Genomic DNA, 24,108 nt, shown 5'->3' with positions numbered 1-24,108 from the left:
AGTATTCATTCTAATTTTTTGTAGTTTTTTTTGGCATCTTCAACAAAAATTGTGCGCCATGTCCATTAGAAAATATTAGACTCATATTTTTTATTTTTTTCCATAATCCAATAATTACAGTATTATATTGAGTTGAAATGTCGCGTGACGTCACTCTTGAGTAAAAATTCTACTCAAGCGTGACGTATCGCGCCATTTCAACTCGATGTAGCACTGTTATTATTTAATTATGAAAGAAAATATAAAATATGAGTCTAATATTTACTAATTATCTGTCTGACGGACAAATAATTGAAATTTTGTCTATTAAAAAACTTTTTAAAAACAAGCTTTTATTCCGAAATGCAGTTGTACTAAAACGAAAAAAATAATTGTAGGTAGGTAATTATGCAAGGTTCAAATAATTTCGAAAGCTTGTAGCGCAAACATAAAAGAAGAATAAATTCCATGCGCGATACAAGCTTTCGAAATTATTTGAACCTTGCATACAATTATTTTTTTCGTTTTATTATCATGTGTTAACGGATTAACGATTAACGTTAACTTGCGTTAAATCTTGCGAAATGTAACGTTTTAACGTTTAACGAAGTTAATTTTTTTATTAACGGTTTAACGATTAACGAAGTTAACTATTTGATTAACGGTGCCCAGCTATGGATATACGGGTCTATCTAGACGTGCGTTCTCTCAACCTACTTCTTGAATGCCGTAGCGGTTGTGAACAAAAATCAACGCTAACTGCAAATACTTAAAGATTAAATCGTTACTTATTCGCGGCCGTTCTCAATCTGACAATTAGGAACCACTTTTGTTGTACCACGGCATAATGCGCCTTAACGTTGTGGAAAACGGCATAGATTAAAACATAACGAAATGTTTGAAGACTGTACATGTTCCATTCAACCATGAACTCCTTCGAGGAGCGTCCCGCGTTGAGACCTCAATTCTTTTAAACTCTCTCACTTATTGGTCAATCGGCGTGACATTTGTATGGTAAACGTTATATTGTTATAATGCGCTCATTGCGAAAGCGCGTAACGTAATTATAATCCGTAATTTCTAAACTTATTAGCAAACATAAATTAAAAAACATTAACAAATATTTATGAATGCACCAAGTGAATATAAATTAAATTAATACATAATCCGTCTTCTTCATATTGTTATCATTGGGCCACATTTTATAAATACATCTGTCGGCCTGTAAAAGCAAACAGTGTCAAGGCAGCTTATATTGATTTCAAGTTGTAATGAGTACGAATGGATACACAATTGATTTTAATGTTAAATGGCATTCGTATTATTTATATTGTTGTTCTTCTGGTACAATATTTTATGAATGAGAATTTTGGTGTTTTGCGTTAACTCACTCTACATTTATGTATAATAAGCAATGACTAACCATAAATTTTATTTATTTAATTTTGATTAAAATTTAATTTGCATAACATTTGAAAATCTTAACTTTGTTTTGGTTGTTGCAGGCATTTCCACCGGTTTTTCGAGCGTTACAAAAGTGTAAGTACCACAGTATTAATAAAATAGAAAGTCATTGCATGCAAGTGGTCGTTGATTCCCACGGCTGTAGCCATGGGTCCCGCGACAGCCGAATCGGTTGTGTAAGCGCAGCACCAGCGTCATTGCTCAATCAGATGCATCTCGCGCCGTGTCGCCGTGCGTGAGAGTCCAATTTCCTAATAGGAGACAAGTCGAGCGCTTACCGCCGCGGTTTCCCAATAGAAAGTCCTTTGATGCAGGAAGCGCAGTGGTTGCACCGCACGTGCACGGAGGGGCGGCGGCCGATGCACTTTCGTGCCGGTGACGTCACGTACCTTTCGTCAGCGTCAGCCCGTAAGAGCTGTTACGCAATGAACGCGCGCCGCTCAACTTTCCAATTTCGACAACGCGCTATTGTGTAGCGCTTTCAAATTTTACTATACCTTCGCCAGTCCGCGCTTTCTTACGTTTCTCCCTCTCTCCTCACGACTGAAAAATACTCTGAATGCGATGCGCAAGCGCAACGCGGAGATGCACTTTCACTATAAAGTTTCGCCACTCGGTTCGCGAGAAAAAATAAAAACACTCGTTACACAAGATTTGGACAAAAACTATAGATTAAGATTTTCACATTTTAAAAAGTTGACGAGGTTTCTTTCTAAACTTTCAAAATTCGATATCGGAATCCACGTCTTTTGAAGGTTTATTTTTTGTGCCTACACCGTTTCTAGGAAATTAAATAAGAGATATATTAAAATGGAAGGTTCTTACTTCCGTCCTATAATTTATAATCAGATACTGGAAAATTAAGTTACAATTACTTTTAACAAATAAGGTAAAATTAATTGTTATACTTGCGCAGTTCATTATTTAATTAACTCTACTAGTATAAAATAATTTGACACTAAATTGTAAAACTAATTTGATGTAGATAAGTCACCACTTACCACCATCAAAGAAGTTAGATTGTGTTTGGTTTCACTAATAAATAAAATAGATAAAGCTGTCGATATTTATTTCACCAAACCATCTAAACGGGCAATAATAATTCCTGAGTGAGAGAAAACCCTTAAACCGTCAATACCGTCATGGTTTTATAGATATTAGATACTAAAAGTTATCATATAAAATCTCATAGAAATGTATTAAAATGTCCAAGTAGTTTTCTATCAAGTCCCTTAGTAGATGTTAATATCTAAAACATGTGCATTCGCGCCGACCCCGTAGGGTTTCACCGATCTCTACGTCTAGTTGCGAGCTTTCTCAGTCTCTCTAGCTGGGAGCTGAGGACTAGTGATGCCCAACTAGCGATAGTTTTGTTATCGATAGTTGAACTTCGAAGATAGGAGTATCGATAGTGTAGTAGTAAAGTATACTACAGAAACTAAACTACTAACAATAGTCTGAAAGTTTCGATCGCACCGAGAGTATTCGATAGTTGCTTTGCTTTTCAGGAAAGAAAATAATATCGATCGACATTATTTTATGAGTGTCAATACTATTACAAGATATGCAAGTCATCAATAGTCTTAATCAAATTTTGCGCTATTTATAGTATTGAAAGTTCAATCGATAAACATAGAATCCTTGGCTAATCGACTATCGATAAATAATCCTATCGATAGTAAACTATGAAATGGCATCTCTATCGAGAGTAGCGTGTGCTCAACCCAGAGTTCACTTGCGGTCGAAAATCATAAAAGAAAGCCACAAGTGTCACGCATACACAATTAAATATTCAAACTATCTACAATCTATCTGTCATCTTGCACGTTACTGTATCACGATTTTGTTGCGAAAGAAATTAAGACTAATTTAATACGTAAATTAAATAAAGTTGGAAGAAAAGAAATCAAAATTCTCTGGCTGAAATAAACTTTCAATAAAATTATATTATCATATTCTATCAATATTTCCATGGAATTTGTTTTTTACAAGTTTAAAAAAACTTATGTACTTGTATTTTTATATTTTATGATATGTAAATATCATTATTAAAAATCGTATTATGTAATTCTATGATTTTTTTTATTTAAAAAAGATAAAAGAAATGAAATTTTAGTCGAAGGTGATTAGGTACTGTATTTGGAGATTATGTAAGTATCAGAAGACTTGAAAACAACATCCAAAATCCAAACAATTAATGGGAATACCTACTAGGTTACAGGATTATTGAGCTCTTGAATCTGTTGGAAAATTTCGTTAATTTTATTGGCAAACAGCTAATACGTAGATTTACCATCTTCGTTTTGTCCACAAACAAATTTTGAATACGAATGGACTGTGGTATAATGACGTCAGCGATCCTGCGGTCTGTGCCGTTTTCCTGTACGTTTGTGGAACAAAAAGGCAAACCACGAAAGACACTCCTTCGAAGACCTTCAAAATGCAAACGTGCAGCGAATCAAAATACGCGATTATTGGATACAACCCGGATTTACATGAATAACTGCAAACAGAAAACCAACGTATTTTCATAAATGTGCCTTATGGAAATACGCATTTCAAATAATGATAAGGCTAATTTCAGTGACATTTGTCATGATGATGAACACTTCCACTACAAAGAAAAAGGTGTGTTAGGTACAGCAAAATTATGGGCATCAAAACTGTATTTTACCAATGCTAAATGTTCACCTATAAGTAAGTTGCATGAGTAATACATAATATTTTTTGTTCAACCAGTAACCTAACAGTAATCCACTAGTAACACATTTATAGTAATTAACCAAAAAAGGTAAATTGATGAAACACAAACGTTTTACGTTACTTGGTATGAAACTTTACGCTGCTAACTGAATTAATTAGTTATTTGTAACGTTTATTAGCGGTCGTGTTTAGTTGTTCCTACACACTGAAACTTTCCATACCTACCAAAGTAACCCACAAAAACCCGATAAGACAAAACAGGGAAATTCAAATGTGTACTCAATTTCAGCTTTGGTAACGTTATCATAATCACTCAGAGTATTGATATCGTTTACATTAATTACAATAATAAGTCGTATTAAGGCAATATAGAGTCGATAATCAAGTGGCCTCAAAAGTTTCAGTTTCAAGTGTCATGAATTTGAATTGTCAATTGACCCTTTCGAAGTGAGCGCCATAGAAAGGAAAGGTCAACTCGAATTGTAAATGAGAAAGTTAATCGTGGAAAGTGCGCGCGAGCGGATCTGAAGCACTTGTTGCAGTTTCTAAAAAATAAATATGCTGATGATGGACATTCGTTATGTGGTTATTCTCATAAACATAATTCGAATTTTTCGTCGGGTTCTCACTTCACTTCTAACTTTTATTGCTTTATTGATGAGTAACAAACTAACGTTTTATTGCTTTAGAAACCGAGGTTGGCCTGACTTGGATTTGACAGACAGAAATAATTGGATTACTGGTTTTTGTTTGCAAGTGTCAAGTTAATTAATTTTCTATTAAAGTTATGAAACTCCTAGCATCTGCGCCATTTATCATGCAAAATGTATTTGATACATTTTTTATTCTATCTGAATTCCAAGGTCATGAAATTAATTAATTTAATTATTACATGTCGAGTTCTTTTCGGTATGAAACACACATTTAATTTTGCTGATCACAATAAAAAAACCGTGCATTATATCGTAAAAAAAAAGTTTCTAACATTGTTTTGAAAGAGGAGAGCCACAATATACTGAGTAAACAACACTGCGGTGATACGAAAAACGCGGTGTCAGGTACGCTTACCTGAGTGATTATAAAAAGTCGGCCCGTGACTGTTTCGAACAAAAGCCAATTATAATTATAACGAAACATTGAGGTGTGTTGGGGTGTTGTGTAAATGGGGTGAGGGATGATCCGGCCCGGTGCCCTTGATGCAAGGATCCAGGTCATAGCGCAGCAGCGATGATGGCACGGGACCGCGCCCACGCGTCAACTCCGCCTAACACGAGTCAACTGCAAACAAACTAATGCAAATTGCATACTCGTGCGTGAAACACTTGTGTTCAGAATGCTCTGCACATAACTCCGCTGTGCAATTAAATTTTGCTCACACTGTAATATGTTTACGAGTTCAGAAGCTTCAGTTTACTACGTTAAAGCTCCCGTGGCTTGTAACATTGTAACATGAACTATTGATTTCGATTTGACTCAGTCGCAGACATCTACATAAATGATTTGTACCGAATATAGGGATGAAGCAATATCAAAACAGATACCAGCAGAGTAGTTAGCAAAAAAAAAGTAGAGTTCTGTTCTTCTTAAATTCTTTTAGAATCTTAGTATTTAATTAGATATCAATTAATGATCAAACAGTTTTGATAAAAGTAGGTGTTAATTCGTTACTTTATTAGTGCGAATTTGACGTTGAACATTACGAACAATTTGTACAGTGGATGTTCCAACGCAAACTCGAAAAGCATCTACGAAAAGTTATAAACAAAAACAAAAATGAGACTTTACGTGCCATAATTGATAATTCACTAAGAAATACAAAGCAGACACGTTCATTTAAATTTAGATGACTATTCCAATTGAATAAAACGTGGACCGGACGACCGCGGTACTGGCACAAAACGTGCCTAATAACGTTACAAAACGATGAATCATTTTCTTTTCTTCGAGAGTTTTGAAGTTTCAGATGAAGTCCTTTAAGCCATATTATTCATACCATTCGTTAACAATGATGTGTTATTCATACCGGGTCAACGTTAGCTAAGAACAATAAATGCTATTAAAGATTCGTTTCTGGGATATGTATCATTTGGTATATGTAACCTTCACTCATTTTTCTTTAAATCTCTACATTTGGTACTAATTTTTTCATCACAGCTCCAAAATATTACTGCATTATCTTTATTTTCCAGGAACTTATGTCTTAAAGATTTTCATACAATAAAATTTTTTTAGAGAACATTTCTATTCATTTTACATTTCTTGCACACCGAGGCACAAAGTAATGCCACGACGAACAAAAGATCTAAACGCATTATTAGCAGGTAGGCTGGGTTAAGGAATTCCAGTCTGAAGGGCCTTTTCCCCTTGGGAGGTTAACCCTGAAGCCCGAACCAAGGTCGACGGGTGCTCGAGACGTCATTGGAGGGATTTGACTGGATGACTTTGGTGTACCCTCGTCGCATTCGCATTATTCCAACGTCGCAGCCGATGCACGCGTTACTGCGGCCACTCGTCTGCCTTCTATCACTGCTCATTATGAATCATATTCATTCCACGTTTTACATATCGTATCATCCTTTGTTCTCAAACTTAAAATTTGTACCCAACACACTTTCTGAACAAAACATTGCTAACGCGAATACAATCATCACAAATTGGAATGATAATAAATTGGGTTTTGTGTTTAATTGAACACTTTCCATTAGACGTTGTAACGGCAAAGTTTATTATTCTGTCGTTAAAATGCTGTATATTATCAATTTTAAAAATATTACTGCTAAACTCTGTGGATATTAAGACAAAGACGTGAGCGTTGCACGTATGTATGTCGATACTACAATTAGAAGACATAAAAACGAGTGGAATAGTTGTGTCATTCCATTTTGTCCCCGAACGGTTGAGGCAATTTGCTGCTCTTAATCTTTCGACGACCCTAATTCGCAGGCGTAGAGTTTAAAACGCGGTCGACTTGATGTATGCAGAGCTTCGTCGGCCAGGGCGGCTCAAGGCTCCACACGGGGGCAACAACTTCTCCCTTCGTGCACTGAACCAACTTGTACTTGCAATTGAATATTTTAGGTCTGCTACACTGTGTCTGAAATATTCGTAAATTACAACCAGACGCCGCGCTCTGATTTCGTTTTTATTCATCATTCTTAATATACAATGTAATAATACAATGTTAAACTATAAAATATTTTTGTAGCATTCTATTTTAATTAAATTCTCACTTTTTTTAACGATTGTTTATCCAATTTTTCATTTTAGAAAACGAAAGTTATAGATTTGCGTGTGTATTGCATAAAATCACATCAAAATGCAGTTAATTCAGAAAAGTGTATCATCATGAATTCATAAATTTTAGATTATAGTCTATCCAATGTAGCTTGATTAGAATGACGGCTGTCAAACGAATGTGACTAGTGATGGGTATGTTTCGTACGGTTCACATAGATGTATCGATAAGTTTTCGAAAAAATGATATGAAAAAATGCACCCAATTTTTCTTCATATATCTTTATTCATAAAAATGACAATTATGATTTAAATTTAAAGACAGTAAAATTTAAAATTCATGTCAAGGGTGTACAACCTAAGTCGTAGTCATTATCATCAGTGTTCTTAGGCATCTCTTCTAGAGCAACGGTGCTATGAATACCCAAAAAATTACCGGTGATTGATTTCCGATGTTTGATTATTTAAGAATGAAATGTTTTTTGGTTTTTAATAGTGAACATTTAGAAAAACGTATAACTTGACTTAAATATGTTAAAAAATATGTTAAAAAAATAGTTTTAATTTAAAATGACTTAAAAACTAAAATTTTAAAATTACTTATGATAAAAACTAAACACTGGCACTGGCTAACAAAAGGCTGGCAGCATTGCCACGTTGAATGGCCAGGCTAATTCTCTGGCCGAAATAGCTGCCAGCCTTTTGATCACCGGTCACCTCGGTGAGCCTCTTTGCCAGTTCCTTATAAAAGGAACGAGCGCTTGGACCCCATGGTTTTAATTTAATATGACATTTGTCGATATGTCCCAACACTAACATTTTTGTAACTCGAGATAACCTTGTAGAGACGTCGTTAATACTCTAGCTTGATTTTTATAATTTCGAATTACTACTTATTGGTGTAATTTAACGCTGCATTTACACGAAATTATCATTTTTATTGGAAGCACTGTCGTCGAAAATATTGTTTGTAGGTCAGACGTGAATTATTTCTTGTCCGCCAATATTTAGCTCTCATTGATCGCTACTACAAAGTTATGTCGTTACTTTTGATGACAGCTGTCATTCTAATCAAGCTATATTGGATAGACTATAATTACGCAATAAATATGTTTGTCCCAAAAGCTCTACATCTTATTGTAGCTTTCAAATCCATTTAAATGTGGGTACTTTGAAAATTTCGAAATACTCAAGTATTTAATTTAATTTCATAAGAGGATATTCGACTTTCAGCATAGTCGGTTTTCGGTTAGCGTGAATTGTAATAGCGAAGAGCTTGTAAACAGGCTTAAGCTTTCACCATCACAATGGAGACGGAGCGGAGAAAGGGTCCGTGGTGCGCAGCTGTCCCGCGGGCGCCGGCTGCGGGCGCTCCGCCCTCGCAGGCCCCGCGCCTCCGCTCGGCTGAAACCCCCAATCGGCCGCACTTGACGAACAACACCACTCCAGTCGCCCGTCAGACGTCGAGCGTTGCGCGCGTCTGTCACGACATCGCCCGCAACTCGACAGCCATGTGGTGAAGTGAAACTGTCAAACGTGATATCGTGATACACTTTCGCATACCGGTGATTATCGGTACATGTGAACATTAACCATACATCTCCGCTTGTGATTTGTGTATTCGAAGTGGTGCCACTGTTTTGGAAAATTGGATTATACGAACGAATAATGGCCTTAGCCAGGTGAGCTATTTTGGTTGTTGGAGTCAACACGGAACTAGTTTATTTTATCATGTTCATCGAAGGACTTGCGGTCGTTATTTGATTTAGAACTTGAGAAGTTGGACCGGTACGGAAATAGTTTGTGGACAGACCTTCCCTCAGCGTTGTGGTTATGACCCTCTTGTACCCTTTGTATAATTTGGCACTAACTTCCTGTAATGGTTTTAATATGGTGTGTTGATTTCGTTTGTTACTTATCGCTACAATGGGCGAAAGTTGCTTTGCACCACGCGCATTTAACTTTCCTTGTTGTGTAAGCTAAACGATAAACGACAGGTAGTAGAGGGAGCCATTTAGAAATCGAGGCACTTTTACTACTACTATTATTAAGCTAATGAACAACACAACACAATTTCATTTAACTAATAAGACTAAAAATATTATGCTATTATCTTTGTCTGAATTTACCCCAAATGGATCACCAAAGCATGTCGTTGATGCTATTTCTATGTTTTCTGTTTATTCCTTCGCACCCTCGTTCGCTACGGGAACCCTAAGTATTAACGAAACCCCTGTTTCGTATTCCCTTATTTTTGATGGCGTGTTGGATTTGGAAATTGTTGATGCAGGAAATAAACTCTCTAAAACGAAATGTAATTCAACGGTCAAACTAACGATTTCTTTTACCTTAATGTTAATTGTACCAGTAATTTCATTATTGTTGTTAACGTGTTTACCAAATAATGACTGAGTTTCTACTTAATGTTCATGGCTAGTTTGTAGAAAACGTATATTAATTAGTTTACGCATTAACTAATGTAAAATGTAGAAATCTTTTACATTCTAGACAAACAAATTTCAATCTTCCACTCTAGAATGTAGAGTCGTTTTCTGTGTTATCAAACACTGTAACTTGGTAATACGTAAACTCTTAAATAACGCGGATGATTGATACTTCGAGCCGATCAAGAGCCGATTCACCCCAAGCAGGTAGCAAGTCAGTCCCGACCGGAAAACGGTTGCCACTTCCAATAATAATGTCTTTTTTCGTGCCACTTTTTATAGAGTTACACAAGCTTACCAGTTTTCTACATTGTTGTTATCCTCTGCGTATCTGTATCACGTTGTTTCTACAATTAATATCGCAAACATGACGTAAAAACTAACAATAACATTATTTGTATTATCATTAGCATTTCAAAGCAGTAAAATGTAAAATTCAGTAAGGTTTCAGCGAGACGTTTATACTTAGGTAGAGATATATTTGCACCGTCTTCGTTCTCCCCTAAGCATGCGACGTCGAACCGTCTGTAGCTAGATATATTGGTGTGGGTAGCAGTAAGGATTTGCGGAGATGCGCCTTCCCGAGGTCGTCGACCTGCACGGAGAATGCACGGAAGAGCAGCAACGTTGCGGGTAGGTGGCACCGCCTCTACTCGACCGTCCCCTGCGCGCCTTTTCCCTTCCTTAATGCTTCAGTTGCACCGCTCTTACAGGAACAGCTGAGGGATGTTAGTTATTATTTTGTTTCGTTTTCAATATTTATCAAGTTTGCATGTTGCAGCCGTGTGCAATGAACTGTTTCGATTTTCTGCATGGACTACTATAAGATTATTCTTCTTTTCCGTAACAAATGGAATTGAAATTTCAAGAAATTTATGACTCTTAATACTATTTTAATAGCGTCAGTAATTTAAATCTAATGTATTTATTGCATCAATCCCTAATATGTAAGCTGTTGTAATGGTGTACAATTATGTACAGCATTTAATGGCCTTGTTGCAAGTAGTTTAACTGCTTCGCCATTCTCACCTTATGAATTGGTAACTTTTTGTCGCTTTGCGCTCTGCGAAATTTTACTCATTGTTCGTCAGTTTTCTGATACGAACACAACATATCGTGTGTAATTTCTCGCTTATCACCTTGCGGTTGTTTAAGTGAAGCCTTTCTATTTGTTTCGATTGTGTTTCAAATAAGTTGGGCGAGGTTATTTCGCAAGAATGTATCAATTTAGCCGAGGGCCGGTGCGCTCGCTCACAAGAGATTGTGCCGGGCCGGGCCCGCTCTCAACTCCGTGCTCCTGTTTCGCTGACAGCGGAATGCGATAACTAAAGTGGGTTTTGGCGGCACCGAAGTCGTATTTTGGTTACGATAAAGCCCAGTTAAACAGAACTGTCCGTTAGGCGAAACGAAACGGTGTTACGCTGAAATAATGAGAGTCGAATCTATAAAATTGCTGTCGAGCAAAAGATAACCACGTTTGCTATACACTGGCTTTGTTCCAAAATCTAACAGCATCATAGCTAATAGCTATTTTCTTGTTTATAATTTTTTAAATTGACGCCTCTTGAATAATTCTTTTTTAACAGTTATTATTTAGTTATTTATCGAATTAGTTTAAATGAGTTTACCTAACACAGTTACGTAATAATAACGCACATCAGTATAACTTTGTTTGAAGTCATTATGTATTTCCAACTGTGTTTTATTATCGCGTTTTGTACGTTTCACAAGGCCAAGGCTATTTAAAAACAGCTAATATTTGTTTGAGAAAATTCGTAAAAGAACGATTACGAGACGGAATTCGTAAAACTTGAGGAAGGTAATACTTTTATTTGATCGTTTCGATTATTGATTGTGAATGTTGTGATATTTTTTCTCGTTCTTGTTGTTGTTACGGTCGTTTGTTGTATCGTTGCAAGGGAATCGAGAGAACGGCGGAGTCAAATTGTTTCTTTGGTGAAACTTCATAATTTGAATAACGCGTCTTTGTCGATGGAAAGTGCGTCGCTGTCGTCGTCGTCGTTTCTTCGGCGCGATGCGTGGCGCCTTCTCTTTTGTGCGATGATCTCGATTATAGTTTCACCAACTCGCGGCTCTGAACGACTCGCTTTTCTTTTCGCTAATAGCGCTCAACTCATTCTGACAGTGTAATGGCATAGCTTTTCAATAGAGATCTCTATTCAACTCACAATGTTACCTTGTAAAGAAATTAGAAAAGATAATTATGTATGTTAAAAAGGTTACTGCGATATTGATGTGAAGACTACTATTTTAACAGAAAAATAAATCTGTTTAATAATACTTTTGTCAGATCAACAAGAAAGCACTTTTCTGTGATGATTGATTTGTTGTTGCAAAAGTACACGTTATTAGGGCCAAGCTGAAAGTACCCCTGAAACCGCTACCAAATTGTCACGTACGAGAAAATTATGAGCTCGTCTCGTGCACGCTTAGAGTTTTCAAGAGTCCTAGTTTTTATTGAAGCTAATGAGTGTGTCCCAGTGAAAAATAAACAAGATGAATAAGTATAACTAGCTTTATAAATTTATCCGTGGCCGATTTGGAGCACGGCAGCAGAGGCGTTAATTTGCCGAGGGAGCAATTCGGAACGGGGACATCGGGCGTACTCCACTAGCTCGGAGAGCGCGTTGACCCATTTTGTGCGTAACACGCCGTGGTGCGTCGAGGAATCGATGATTACATAGAAGCCGAATCTCGAGGCCTCCAGCGCTTCACTGATGAGTGCGGATCTGTGTCAGGGTCCTCCCCCGCGGGCCCTACGCCCTTCGAACCCCTCTGCCTCCCACCGGTAGCCCTGCCACAGTTGACCCGTAAACTTGAGTATTTGTGCTTACCTTACTTAGCTCTGTTTAATGCTTTAGGGTCACTGGTTTTCACCTTGTTATGTTGACGTTATTTGGTAATATTACCAGCGTTAATTTAAACATAAAATATTTTGGTGCACTGAACCAGATTATTTTGAAATTGAGCTGGTAAAAAGATTTTTCGTGACTTGCTCACTGATCGTGTACTAGAGTCACATTAATTTCACTATCTTGCAATCTAACGCTGGACCACTTCCGTGAGATGCAAGCTTTAGAATCATGTTGCCCTCCCGCAGATGATAAATAAAAGTTGTCTACGTTAGAGGTCGGGCCATTCGCATTCGACATTTACTTTCAAGGGTTTGTCCTGAATGCGTTTATGTTGTCCGCTTTTTGAAACATGATTTATTAATGGGATTTTATGATTGTGGGTGACAAGTAACAATCTTTTGAGGCTGCATAAACCAGCTTCAGGTTAGTGATCGAATGTTGACCGACCTTTGCAGCCTCACCTTCATGAGCCGACAGCGGCTGTGGCATTGTCGCCTCGTCGCCAATAGGAAGCAACACGCAGATCGCTATTGGGCTTAAGGCCATTTTCAATGCACCATCTTTTACCTTGTGCCCCTTCTGTGTGGCATGACCCGAAACTGGCGTGCTGTGGTTATGAGGTGGAAAGCGCACGCACAGTTCTTTATTACATGAACAAATACATCTTTATGTACCAAAAAAGATACCGCTTTAGCTTTCCATTTAGAAATGTTTGTCAAACTATGCCGACAAACAATTTGAAAGAAAACTGGTTGCTTGCTTGTAGTATTGATAAATAAAATAGACTAAGTATAAAAAGTGGATTGAGTTATTATAAAAAACTACACATGCAAATCAAAATGTAAATAGAGAGATGAGGTTATGAAGTAATGAAAACGATAAATTGCTATTATCGTTGATTTTATTACCAATGCAAAAACTTCACACTAGTCTGACATTTGTTAACACTATTTATGTGTAGTAAATAATAAAATTTTTACACCAAACGTTTTTAAAGAACCCTGAACTCTCAGCACAACACCCAATACCTTGCCTAACTTTTTCAAATGCCACTCATTTGCCATGTAGGTCAAATGCATTACAATGCCAAATTTGACCCCGTTTTTCCTGCTTCAACAGTATAAACTGGGTAATGTAATGACTGATGGATGCCACAGATTTTATGTCACTGATGCGCCGGTAATTTAATTTAAATTATAATTTATAATCCCTCTTTTATAATCCATGTTCTTTTATGATTATGGAGTAGACTGTTTTATAATAAGAGTTAATGTGTATCCCACATTAGACTTCAAAAGTTCATTCATAAAGACTTCTCATTGTTACGTAACATTCTCCGAACAATTCATTCTTCAATGGTCTAAAATGATTTTGTTTTTTACAATTCCATATATTTAGATCTATTGCGTATGGCAATTTATAACTCCTGACGGGTGGTGATTAACGCATTGTTGAGATGTAGGAAAGTAGAACGGGGGCGTCAAATCCAAGGTTCTACTTCGCAGTCGGTAGTTAGGTACGCATGATCTAATTTATTTTAAACTGACAAATTCACCGCTAACTTGGCGGTTTTAATTTCATTTCCAAATAGAATCTAATGATGACAGCTCACATCGCGTTAGATGATTGATTGATAGCCATTGTAATGTCGGTCCCGTAGCGGTTTTTCTATATGCCTATTTGCTGCAATACTAAGTGACTTGGATTTTTTCGTTTTGTCTCTCATCTGTGCTGAGATCGGTTCAAAATCAGGTTTTCGAGTTGCCTCTATCACTATAACATTTCAATGGTTATTTAAACGATTGTATTGCAATTTAATAAATGTTGCTTTCAACACCCAGTTTTGCAAAAAAGTAGCATTTCTGCTGTTAGCATAGGACGTTTCCTATCGTGTTTTTTATCTAGTATTTCTTAATATACACACGGTCCGCACACGAAGACTGAAAGTGTACGTCCGCCTGGTTTTGTGCGGCCTCAACCGAGTTTTGTCGATGCTTTCTCGAACAGCGAACCGGGTCGCGTTCTCGATGCCCGGTGCTGAGCTGGTACCGACTTCAGCTGAGTCTCGAGTTGACATACGCACACCACCAAGCGCGACCCCGCAACACTAGCACACGCCCACAAACAAATGACGTGTCAGGGCTACCAAACACATTTTAAAGTCAACAATTCAATTGCACCCTGACATTTCTGTTTTCCAACCTAGACTCTATCTGCTTTGACCATCATAAAATTTAACGTAATTGACAGCGACGACCCTCGCAACCGTACGAGGAAGTGGGGTCATACAATTTATATTAGGCTGAATTCAAGGTCTAGCCAATCATTTTAGTCATCTAGTAATTCGTAGGACAATAAAATTTAAGGCCGATGTTTGTCTTTTTGATTAACACATTTTCACAACAAGTGTTTGCTGTAAGGAGTGAAACTTAAAGGTATAACAGCAATTGTGAACGATATTTTCCTTTGATCTGAGAGAGATCGGTTTGCATATTCATGTTAAATTAAAGTAGGACGTGTGCAGTAGGGCCGAGGTGGCACAGTTTCTCGTTTGAATCGTAAATCAATCTATCCCAGTTAGATTAGCGTTTCCACGCCGTGTTTCACGGCTGTCGAAGCCTCAGCTTTCCAATGTGTTGCCAAATGTTGTTGCACGTAAGGCGGAGCGCGGGCTGTGGCGGTTTCGGTTCCCCGCGCTGGCCCACCTTGCATCGTGTGTCGCGGAATGTTGCATAACTTAATACGCCCGTTTACTCTTGCTCACATCACTCTTTGTATTTAAAACACCAAGTGTCATCATAATAAATTGACACTCGACCCATTCAGCGCTGATCCGGTTTACTTGGGGTTCCTGGGAAAAAGATGCCATTCTCTTTTAATTGTATGCTCGGTTTCGGTATCGATATGTAAACTTTTTATTTCTTTGATAATTTGTGGGCAAATTGATAAAAACTTGCCAAGTGAAATGCGATGCTGATATTTTCAATAAGCAAAGTACTAACTCACCTACGAGTTTTATCACCTACCCGTTTAATAAGTGCCTCAGTAATCTGCTGAATATCTAGCTCTAGATAATTGTAGAGTTTATCGATTTCCTGAATATTATCGTAACGCGAACGCAACGCGTTGAAGTATAGTAGGTATATCTCGCGTCGGAATGTTTACCGCTTCAGCTGTACGTAGTTTGTGAATTGGTCGTTCGTCCTCGTCCTCGCCCGTTCGCTTCCGCCTCGCAGCTTATCCTCGCCTCGCGGTGCCAATGATAATCTTTTGTGCTACAAGCCTTGATCCTAGTAGACCTTACTGCCGTCTATTGAATTTCTGTTATATGAATTTTCATTTCCTTTCTAGGTATAATCAGCAAACCGCGCGCTCTCCTTGGTTAAAGTACGTAATACTTTTTAATTCTTTATTTTTACTTAGTTGTTACTTTTAATTTAATTTCTCTTTGGGAGCGTTAGTGATGCTAGGTAATGCGTAATTATTAAGTAGCATAATAGGCCACGTGCAAACAGGTAGGCATGCATGCGGCCAGCGGCTACGTCACAGCGCCGCCCATGAAGGCCATGACGTAACGCCCAGTCTCACCATTATTTAGTTGGTCGATCCATCGCTCGGGTTTCTTCACGAGGCCATACCACTTTGCCAAGCGACAGCAGAGGTTGTGCTCATTATACTGTTTCCTTTACGCCACTTACACGGCTGTGGAAAGACAATGACAACAAAGCATTTACTTTGTTTGAACAAGGAAACTAACGTTCCGTTAATATTTTTTATTTTATTTATTGATACATTGACGTGACATCATACATTATTACGGTAACCTTCAAAGTATCATTGTTATCGAGTTGGGGCCTTGTATTTCCCATAGATAGAAAGCTAGTTACACAATGTATAGGCAGCCGTCGCTTATCCCTACGACTTTGGATTGAAGCCAAGACTCAAGTGGAACTTCAGTGGTATTCAGAAGCCGTGTCTTGAATATTGTTGGTAAATAAGACAGTTGTTCGCCATTTGCCAATATTTCTCTTGATTACTTAGTATCACATTTGCTCTATAAGTGATCTTTAAATATTTGTTACTTGTGAATTGTGAGCTGCTGATATAAATAGCCGGGCTTGTTATGTAAAAAATATGATAATTTCCGTGATTTCCTATACAAACGAAACCTTTAAAAAATTCGCTCACGTGTGCTAGGCATTGGTTATAAACTGTATCCGCAGCAATCATTCATATTTTCGTCATTGAATGTTTATCTTTCAATGTCAAAACGATAACAATTTATTAATATTTTATATCGTACCCTATCGATTCCAATAACTTCTCGATCGATTATGTCACCCGATAAATAGTAATAGGCTCTGTAGGTAGTAAATAATATATTTTTTCTAATTGTATTCTTTTTTCTTTTCGTGTGCGTCATTCCAGCCTGTATTTATGCGGCATAGTGCGACAGCGTGCGCTTGACGCTAGTCGCGGTCACCTTGCGCGTCCCCGAGCATCTCGGACGAATAGAGGTGGTGCTCATCAGTTCCGCGTAGGGATGTGCGATGTTTGCATTACAACTGATATCTGACATTCGTACCGATTCAAATTCAATTGGAAACAAATGCTGGGACTATATCGATGTCTCTGACACTATTGAAGCAAGAATGTAGTATTTGGAGCTGTTTGAAACTAGATACAAAATCTAACAATTAAAAATATATAATACATGCGCTGAACTAATCGCTACGGATGATCTCTTCCAGAACACACAAGACATAAACTAAATTGATTTAAAGACAGTAATTTGGCAGACGTTCATATTTTCTAATTTTGCCAACCGCGCGATATAATAGTTGCTATACCAATCGATTTACTGATAGCTATCTCTGAATAATCGAATATCGATTGTAGGACCTCTAGTTCTAAGTAGGCTCTCGCAGTCGTCATGTACTGGAATGTTTATTTATGTAACTGCTTTGCATATTGCGCTGCATGTTCTATAACCTCCTATGATGCGTTCATGCGTCCATCGATATCGTATGTGTAAATCGATTTACATGCAAATTATGAACGTGCTTAGCTGGGAATAATTGTGCCAATAGTTTTGTGAAAACCATCCGCATCGAGATTCAAGAATTTTATCAATTCGCAGATAATGTATATCCAAATGTCACGCTTTGCAAAACATAAACTGACACGTAGGTGGGTGCTGTGTATCAGAATAGATAAAAACACACACAGCACGGATTAGATACGTGATCGTTGGAAATACTTAGTGGTAAAATAAGAATCTATTAAAAAACAAAATTGCTAAATTAATATAATAATTTATCCAAAATGAAATTCAAATTAACTTGTCTCTTTTAAAAATTGAAATTTTTTTGTAGTTAGGTATCATTCGTTAACTGTGCCTCCTAGTTCACAATACAATTTTATTTCGATACACTCAATAAGTAAATAATGTTATGAAACATGAGGAAATACCTACACTAATAAATTCTCAAGCCCGTGAGCAATGTTTAAATAAAATTAAAGACATGACTCTACATGTCCAAAAACAAAGCAAAAGTCGAGAAATCAATAGAAATTGTAAACATTATTCTATATTATTGAGATACGCATGCTGCGGTTATATTGTATTCTGAAAAAGAGCATTTGATCTTTGTCCATTTTTTCTTTTCTTTCTCAATTATCCGGCTTTGACATTGAGCATTTATCGTTACACTTGCGTCGGCCTGAGACGGTGACGACTACCGCAGCCTTGAGAATGTCGTGTGTTTGATTATTCCGCACATCGTAGGTACCTATTGTTTGCACTGCTGAAGCCATTTATTTAAACATATTTATGAAAAAATATCACGGCTCTTTACGTAATAAGTCATTAGCAAGTTAGGTGTGAAGTACCTAAATGAAATAAAGAAGAACTTCCGCTCTTTCCCCTACAATTTTAAAATTCTTATTTTAAAATTGTAGGGGAAGGAATAGGGATTTTAAGATATCTCCAAATTATGACTTCTTTTATAAAAAAAATTCAAATTAATTTATTAGGTAAGTATCGCCTACTTCATTTCGTTTGAAATTGCTAAATAAATTATCCATTCTTTAAGTAATTTGATAGAAGCCCTGCTAGTTACGATCGCACTGCGGTATTAGGTACTCTGTCGAAAAACAACTGCTAGCCTCTGAAACGTCTGGAGGTCGTAGGTACCGCTCAGTGACACGACGCCAAGCCGGTCTGTGAAATTAAATTCACCCCGAACCCGCGTTTTCAGACACTCGAACTTCAAAGGCACCAACTTCATAAAATAATATCTTTAGTAATTTGGTTCAGCTAACTAACTTCTCCGAAAATGTTTTAGCATAAACTAAACCGTTTCAGCATTCAAGATCGCTTTACAAAGGTTATTAACAATTTAAAGATACCACCTCGGTAGTTTGAGGTTGCGGTCACAGCGTAAACACGATACTTTATGAACAATTTTATTGTGTGAACAGTTTTATACATTGCCTCCGGTCAATCTCGCTCTATCAATGCCTCCGTTTATCTCTTTTTAGTGGACAAAAGCAAAATTACTTATTTTTATGACCATGAAAGGTATTACCAAGCGCAATATCCAGTAGGTCATCCATGAACACAATACATCTGTTATTAAAGTGTACGCTACAAATAACATACGCTAGAGATATACAATAACACGATTTCTTAATAGCATTAGTTCTCAAATCTAGCTATTTAAAATCAAGGAACCATTAAAAGTTAATGTTTTCTAACTACGCATAGAAGTAAAGATGACTCTACATACTCTTTTATCTGGTTTGGTTTGGATATAGAAAAAAAACTAACAGCAACAACTTTCAAATACTGTAATTCTCTGTGCCCTATGATATAATGTAAGTTATCAAAGTTGAAAAGCCATATTTCAGTACCTAACTTATATCAAACCGAAATCCGAGCTAACGTTACGGTGCATCACTAAAAATGCTGTCGAGACCACGTTAACCTCGTTACTTCAAACGTCTTCTGTTATACAGCACACACTGAAAATATCTATTTCAAGCAGTAACATCTTTTATTCACAGTCACAAGATCACCTTGCGGCTCGAGATATGTTAGGATTAACTTGTAAAGTCAAACTCTACATTTTTCTAACACCGGCGATTTTTATTGTTCTTGAAACTCGTGTTTATTAATATTGACTGTACTGCTCAAGTATGTATGCACATTTATTGTATGCTATTGTGAATCTCAGATTCTCAGTTGCCATTGCTGCAATAAAATTGCAAATTAATACGAATACTATGTACAAGGTACATTTATTAATAAATTACATCTGAGCCTTAGATTTTTCCTGTTACAGGTTTGTAATGGCGGCAATTAACAATTGAATACGTGGTATCTTTGTTATGTTATTGTCGAGTTTGCGTTGTCGGTGTTTACAGAATTGAACCGATAGCGTTGGACATTTGTTCGCGGTAAACACCCCGTCCTTCAGATGAGCTCAGTCGAGGACCCTATAATGCCGGGTCGTCCTGAGGGCGTCTGAGTCACAGTATGCAGTTGTCGTAAAGAGGGCATTGCTCACTTGCTTCGCCCCCCTTGGCTCGCCCGCTGCATCAATGAGCGATTGAAAATAAAACCACTCATATGCGTATCAGGACGCTATTGTTCTACACGTCCTTATTCTAATTCTATTGTCTCGCCAAGTGTCCGCCATTTTTGTTATTCACTGCTAAATTATGGTGGCACATTGGCTATTGTCAACCTTTAAAAGTTTATCGAATGATCGGATAGTATTATAATTTTTAATCAATTGTATTTTTAAGCTTTAGCCTCCTATGATACAAGCGGAGTTACCGTTCATCCTTTCAGGTCCGATCTTTCTCATTTAGTTTACAATCTTTCTGACAGCTCTAGACTAGGATATTATGAAATTGGACCAATTAAATCTTGATTTATCACAAACATTGCGAAACGGCCGATAATAATCGTTTGAAGACTTAGTTTATAATGTTGATCTCAAAAATGTTGTGAAACGACAACGTGAGGACTTAAATATAGAAGAGGATGCGAGCAGGTCGGGTGACATCTATAATAAGACGGCGGGAGACCGATGATATGTACTACGTAGATTGCCCAAGCTTTCACGGGTTGTTGACTTCAAAGTCCATACAAACGCATTTATATTTATATGTAGTTAAATAAAATAACTTAGAAAAGTAAGCGGAAAGTTGGGGGAAATTACGGTGGGCAGGCGACGACAATAGGTAAATTGAAATAATATTTATTTTCATTCAATCTACCTATTTCAATAGTAGCATATTTACCACAAATCATTTTTGGTTGAAAACATCAAATAAGTTTTCAGGCGTATTTGCACTACCTACAAAATAAATTCAATGTAATTAATTTGTCGTTATACGTTATACATATTAACAAATCTAACATTGTTTCAACCATAAAAATTACTACTGAAATCCTAATGTATCATAGAGCCGTAACTCCAATGTTTAATAATGAGTGTTTTTTGTGCCCAAACGCTAGTCCATTTCGTGGGTGGTCCGCCCGCCGCGGTTGTCCCTTTACCTACCCTCACTATGTTAGCCTTAATAACCACGGCTGTTGCCTTTATCAGAAAATGAATTTTTGTGCTGACCTGCTTTTGGGCTTAAAGATGCGTGATAAGATGATTCATCTATTGTTAATCATCATAGGAGCGGTTTACTGTAGCTGTATGTAGGTCGGGCCGCTCTATTTGTCACAGTGGCAAATTGTTGATCGACCTCGGACGAACCGTTGCGAGTGCGATATCTTATCAGCATTTGCACTACTAAAAGTTGATCACGTAGTACATATTTGTATCAGTACCTACTGCAGGTAAATGACTCTCAATCTTCAAAGCAACTCTTAGATGGACCTAGTTTTTCCACAGACTAGAGCGCATTATTGCAATTTTCTGCAGAAGTGTTATTCGATAAGATTTTCCATTTCCAGATTTTTTCCCGGATGTCCCAATTAATTGTGCGAAATATCACAGCCTCAAAGGACCTGTATTCATCTATTTATTTACTCACAGTTAGTTACATTTGGTGTGAAAATACTGAAAGTTTTTCTTTTCAGACAGCTAGTCATTCTAATTGGCCGAGTTTTCCGCCATAGAAAGAAACACTCAATTAGAATACTAAGTTAATGTCTTCTCACAAAACAAGTTTTCAGTTCGCCAGATTTCAGAATCTGAAAAACTCAATTTCAGAAACAAAAAGTTATTATTAAAGCTCCCTCATTAAAACTTCCCATTAAGCATCAACTAGTTACTTCAGGGTGATTGTAAACGGCTGTGCTGAAAAAATGACCCATAATATTATTATTGTCTATTACATTACTATAATATACAAATTAGAATGGTTGCTCAGTCCCATCTGAGAATCATGGCTCTCCGTCCACGCGACTTGTTTCTGGGTCGCGCCGATTAAATTCACTTAGCCTAGTTTTGTTTTGTGTTGTGTCATTTTTTATGTTCAACATTACTTCGGGGCTCTAATTATACCACCAATTTGATTTCATAACACACATCCCTCATAGATCTTCCCTGCTGTGTTCAAATCGCTATGTTCCAAGCAAAGTAACATAAAATCTCAAAGCATCTTATGATGCCTCGGCCTTGTAGTCGCGTAATTTGTTTATGGTCTACAGTTTGCAATGTGCAACTGCCCTCGTCACACATATTGCTCAAGTAGCAACTGGGCTACCTAAATATCTAGATTTTTAATGGGCACACGGACACGGATATTGAGGTCTTTAATAATCGTATTATTGTGTAACAATGAGGATGAAAAGGCAGAATTAAACAGTTTAATTTTATCAACGCTCCAGTATTCAACGATGGCTGCGGCTGACACAATAACAACGCTTGTCGGCGAGCTGCAACCGCAGGCCCGCTGCGCAAGGCGACGCGATAAGCTGCCTTTGACCAGTTTACTGAAATAGCTGTAATTAGTCATTAACACAGCGCAAGTATAATCATTTAACCGCGAATATTATTCTGCATTTAACAGTGGATTAATATTTTAACTAATAAATGATCTGCATTTTGAAATTGTAAAATTATGCAATTTTCAATTTTGCGACAACAGTTACCGAACCGCAATACAACAAAACGTTTCGTAATATTTGTTGTGCCTATGTATCGGTTTTGGATCTATTCACTGGTACATAATATGTTTCATACACCCACGGCAGAAGGCGTGAAATGTAAATCCGATTTCCCTTCACGTGCATGCACAAGCTGCGTTTGTCGTGAATACTCTTTAATTTATTGTAGGGTAAGTGCGTTAGTTTTCGTCCAATTATCGGAGTTGCCAACTTTGTGATGCGAAATGAATATCTTAAAATACCCTTACTCATATGAATCATATGTCATTTTAGTCCTTATATAGTCTACTTTACGTTAATATTATATGACAATAAGTAAATACCACGGGTTTTTTTATAAAAAATATTTTATGCAAAAGAGGCGATTTCACTAGTTTTCGTCCAAAAAAATCAGTTTTCGTCCTAGTGTACGCTAGTTTTCGACCACTGTGTAGAAAAAAGGGTGCAGTTGAATTATTAACTTAAAACCAATTCTACAATACAGTAACTATGGATTGTGGTATATCATTTGAAAGGTAATTTTGTTAGCTTTCAAATGATATCAAAAAGATTTAAATAAGTTTCTTACCTAAATTTAGGAAAATATTGCAATAGGTCGAAGGATAAATGGACGAAAACTAATCTACAGGAATAGCTAATTTTGGTTTTCGTCCACCCCAGTGCTTGCTCATGACGTCATGGACGAAAACACAACAACGTTTAAAGCTGTTTTTTGTTTTCGTCCACATCTTTTTAACGGTTTTTATGGGTTTATCACTGTTAAAAAGTGGACGTAAACTAAAATGTTTAATGTAATAGCAATAAAGATCATATTGGAAGAAAAAACATTGTATTTTGTAGGTCCATTGAAGTAAAATGATTATTAAAAATATTAACTAGGTGTCAGGGTTTCCGTCCACGTGGACGAAAACCAAAATCTTGCAAAATTGTTATGCTAGTATTAGTCCACTTAATTATCTAAGATTTCTATACAAAAACTTTAATAAACCCTTGAAATAGTGTTTATTATGCTAATAATTAGACATACGTGCCAAAAACATTACGTAAAGTAGCTAAAACAGTAATCAAACATATCATGAAAGTTCCCTACCGGCACGTTTTTTTTCTAACTTGACGACGTTTTCCATTCACCTGTGTGCAGCAGCAACTTCCGTAGATTTTTTTGGAGTTATTACTTGTCAAATTACATTTTCATGCAGGCAGAACTGTTACTTAGATATTATAGATTGTAACAAGTCCAAACTTGCACGGAAAGTTAGGTTTGTATTCT

General features: G+C 37.0%; 1 protein-coding gene across 8 annotated transcripts in view; it reads left to right on the top strand.

The window, feature by feature from the left end:
* LOC135073836 (protein roadkill) overlaps positions 1–24,108 on the top strand; it is a 61,857-nt gene that overhangs the window by 22,277 nt on the left and 15,472 nt on the right. For 2 of the 8 annotated variants that reach the window (XM_063968044.1, XM_063968048.1), the window contains 2 exons: positions 1,485–1,518; positions 16,052–16,087. Coding sequence is in view for 2 of the 8 variants with exons in the window: in XM_063968041.1 (XP_063824111.1) it covers positions 9,049–9,062; positions 16,052–16,087 (50 nt within the window). In the remaining 6 variants the exon portion in view is untranslated. Of the gene's footprint in view, positions 1–1,484; positions 1,519–8,816; positions 9,063–16,051; positions 16,088–24,108 lie in introns of those variants that run through there. The other 6 variants (XM_063968046.1, XM_063968041.1, XM_063968045.1 and 3 more) reach the window with 3 other exon arrangements.

The sequence above is a fragment of the Ostrinia nubilalis genome, chromosome 8 (assembly GCF_963855985.1).
Source record: "Ostrinia nubilalis chromosome 8, ilOstNubi1.1, whole genome shotgun sequence".
NCBI lineage: Eukaryota > Metazoa > Arthropoda > Insecta > Lepidoptera > Crambidae > Ostrinia > Ostrinia nubilalis.
The sequence above is the reverse complement of the archived record's forward strand: the minus strand, read 5'-3'. Positions and strand labels throughout refer to the sequence as shown.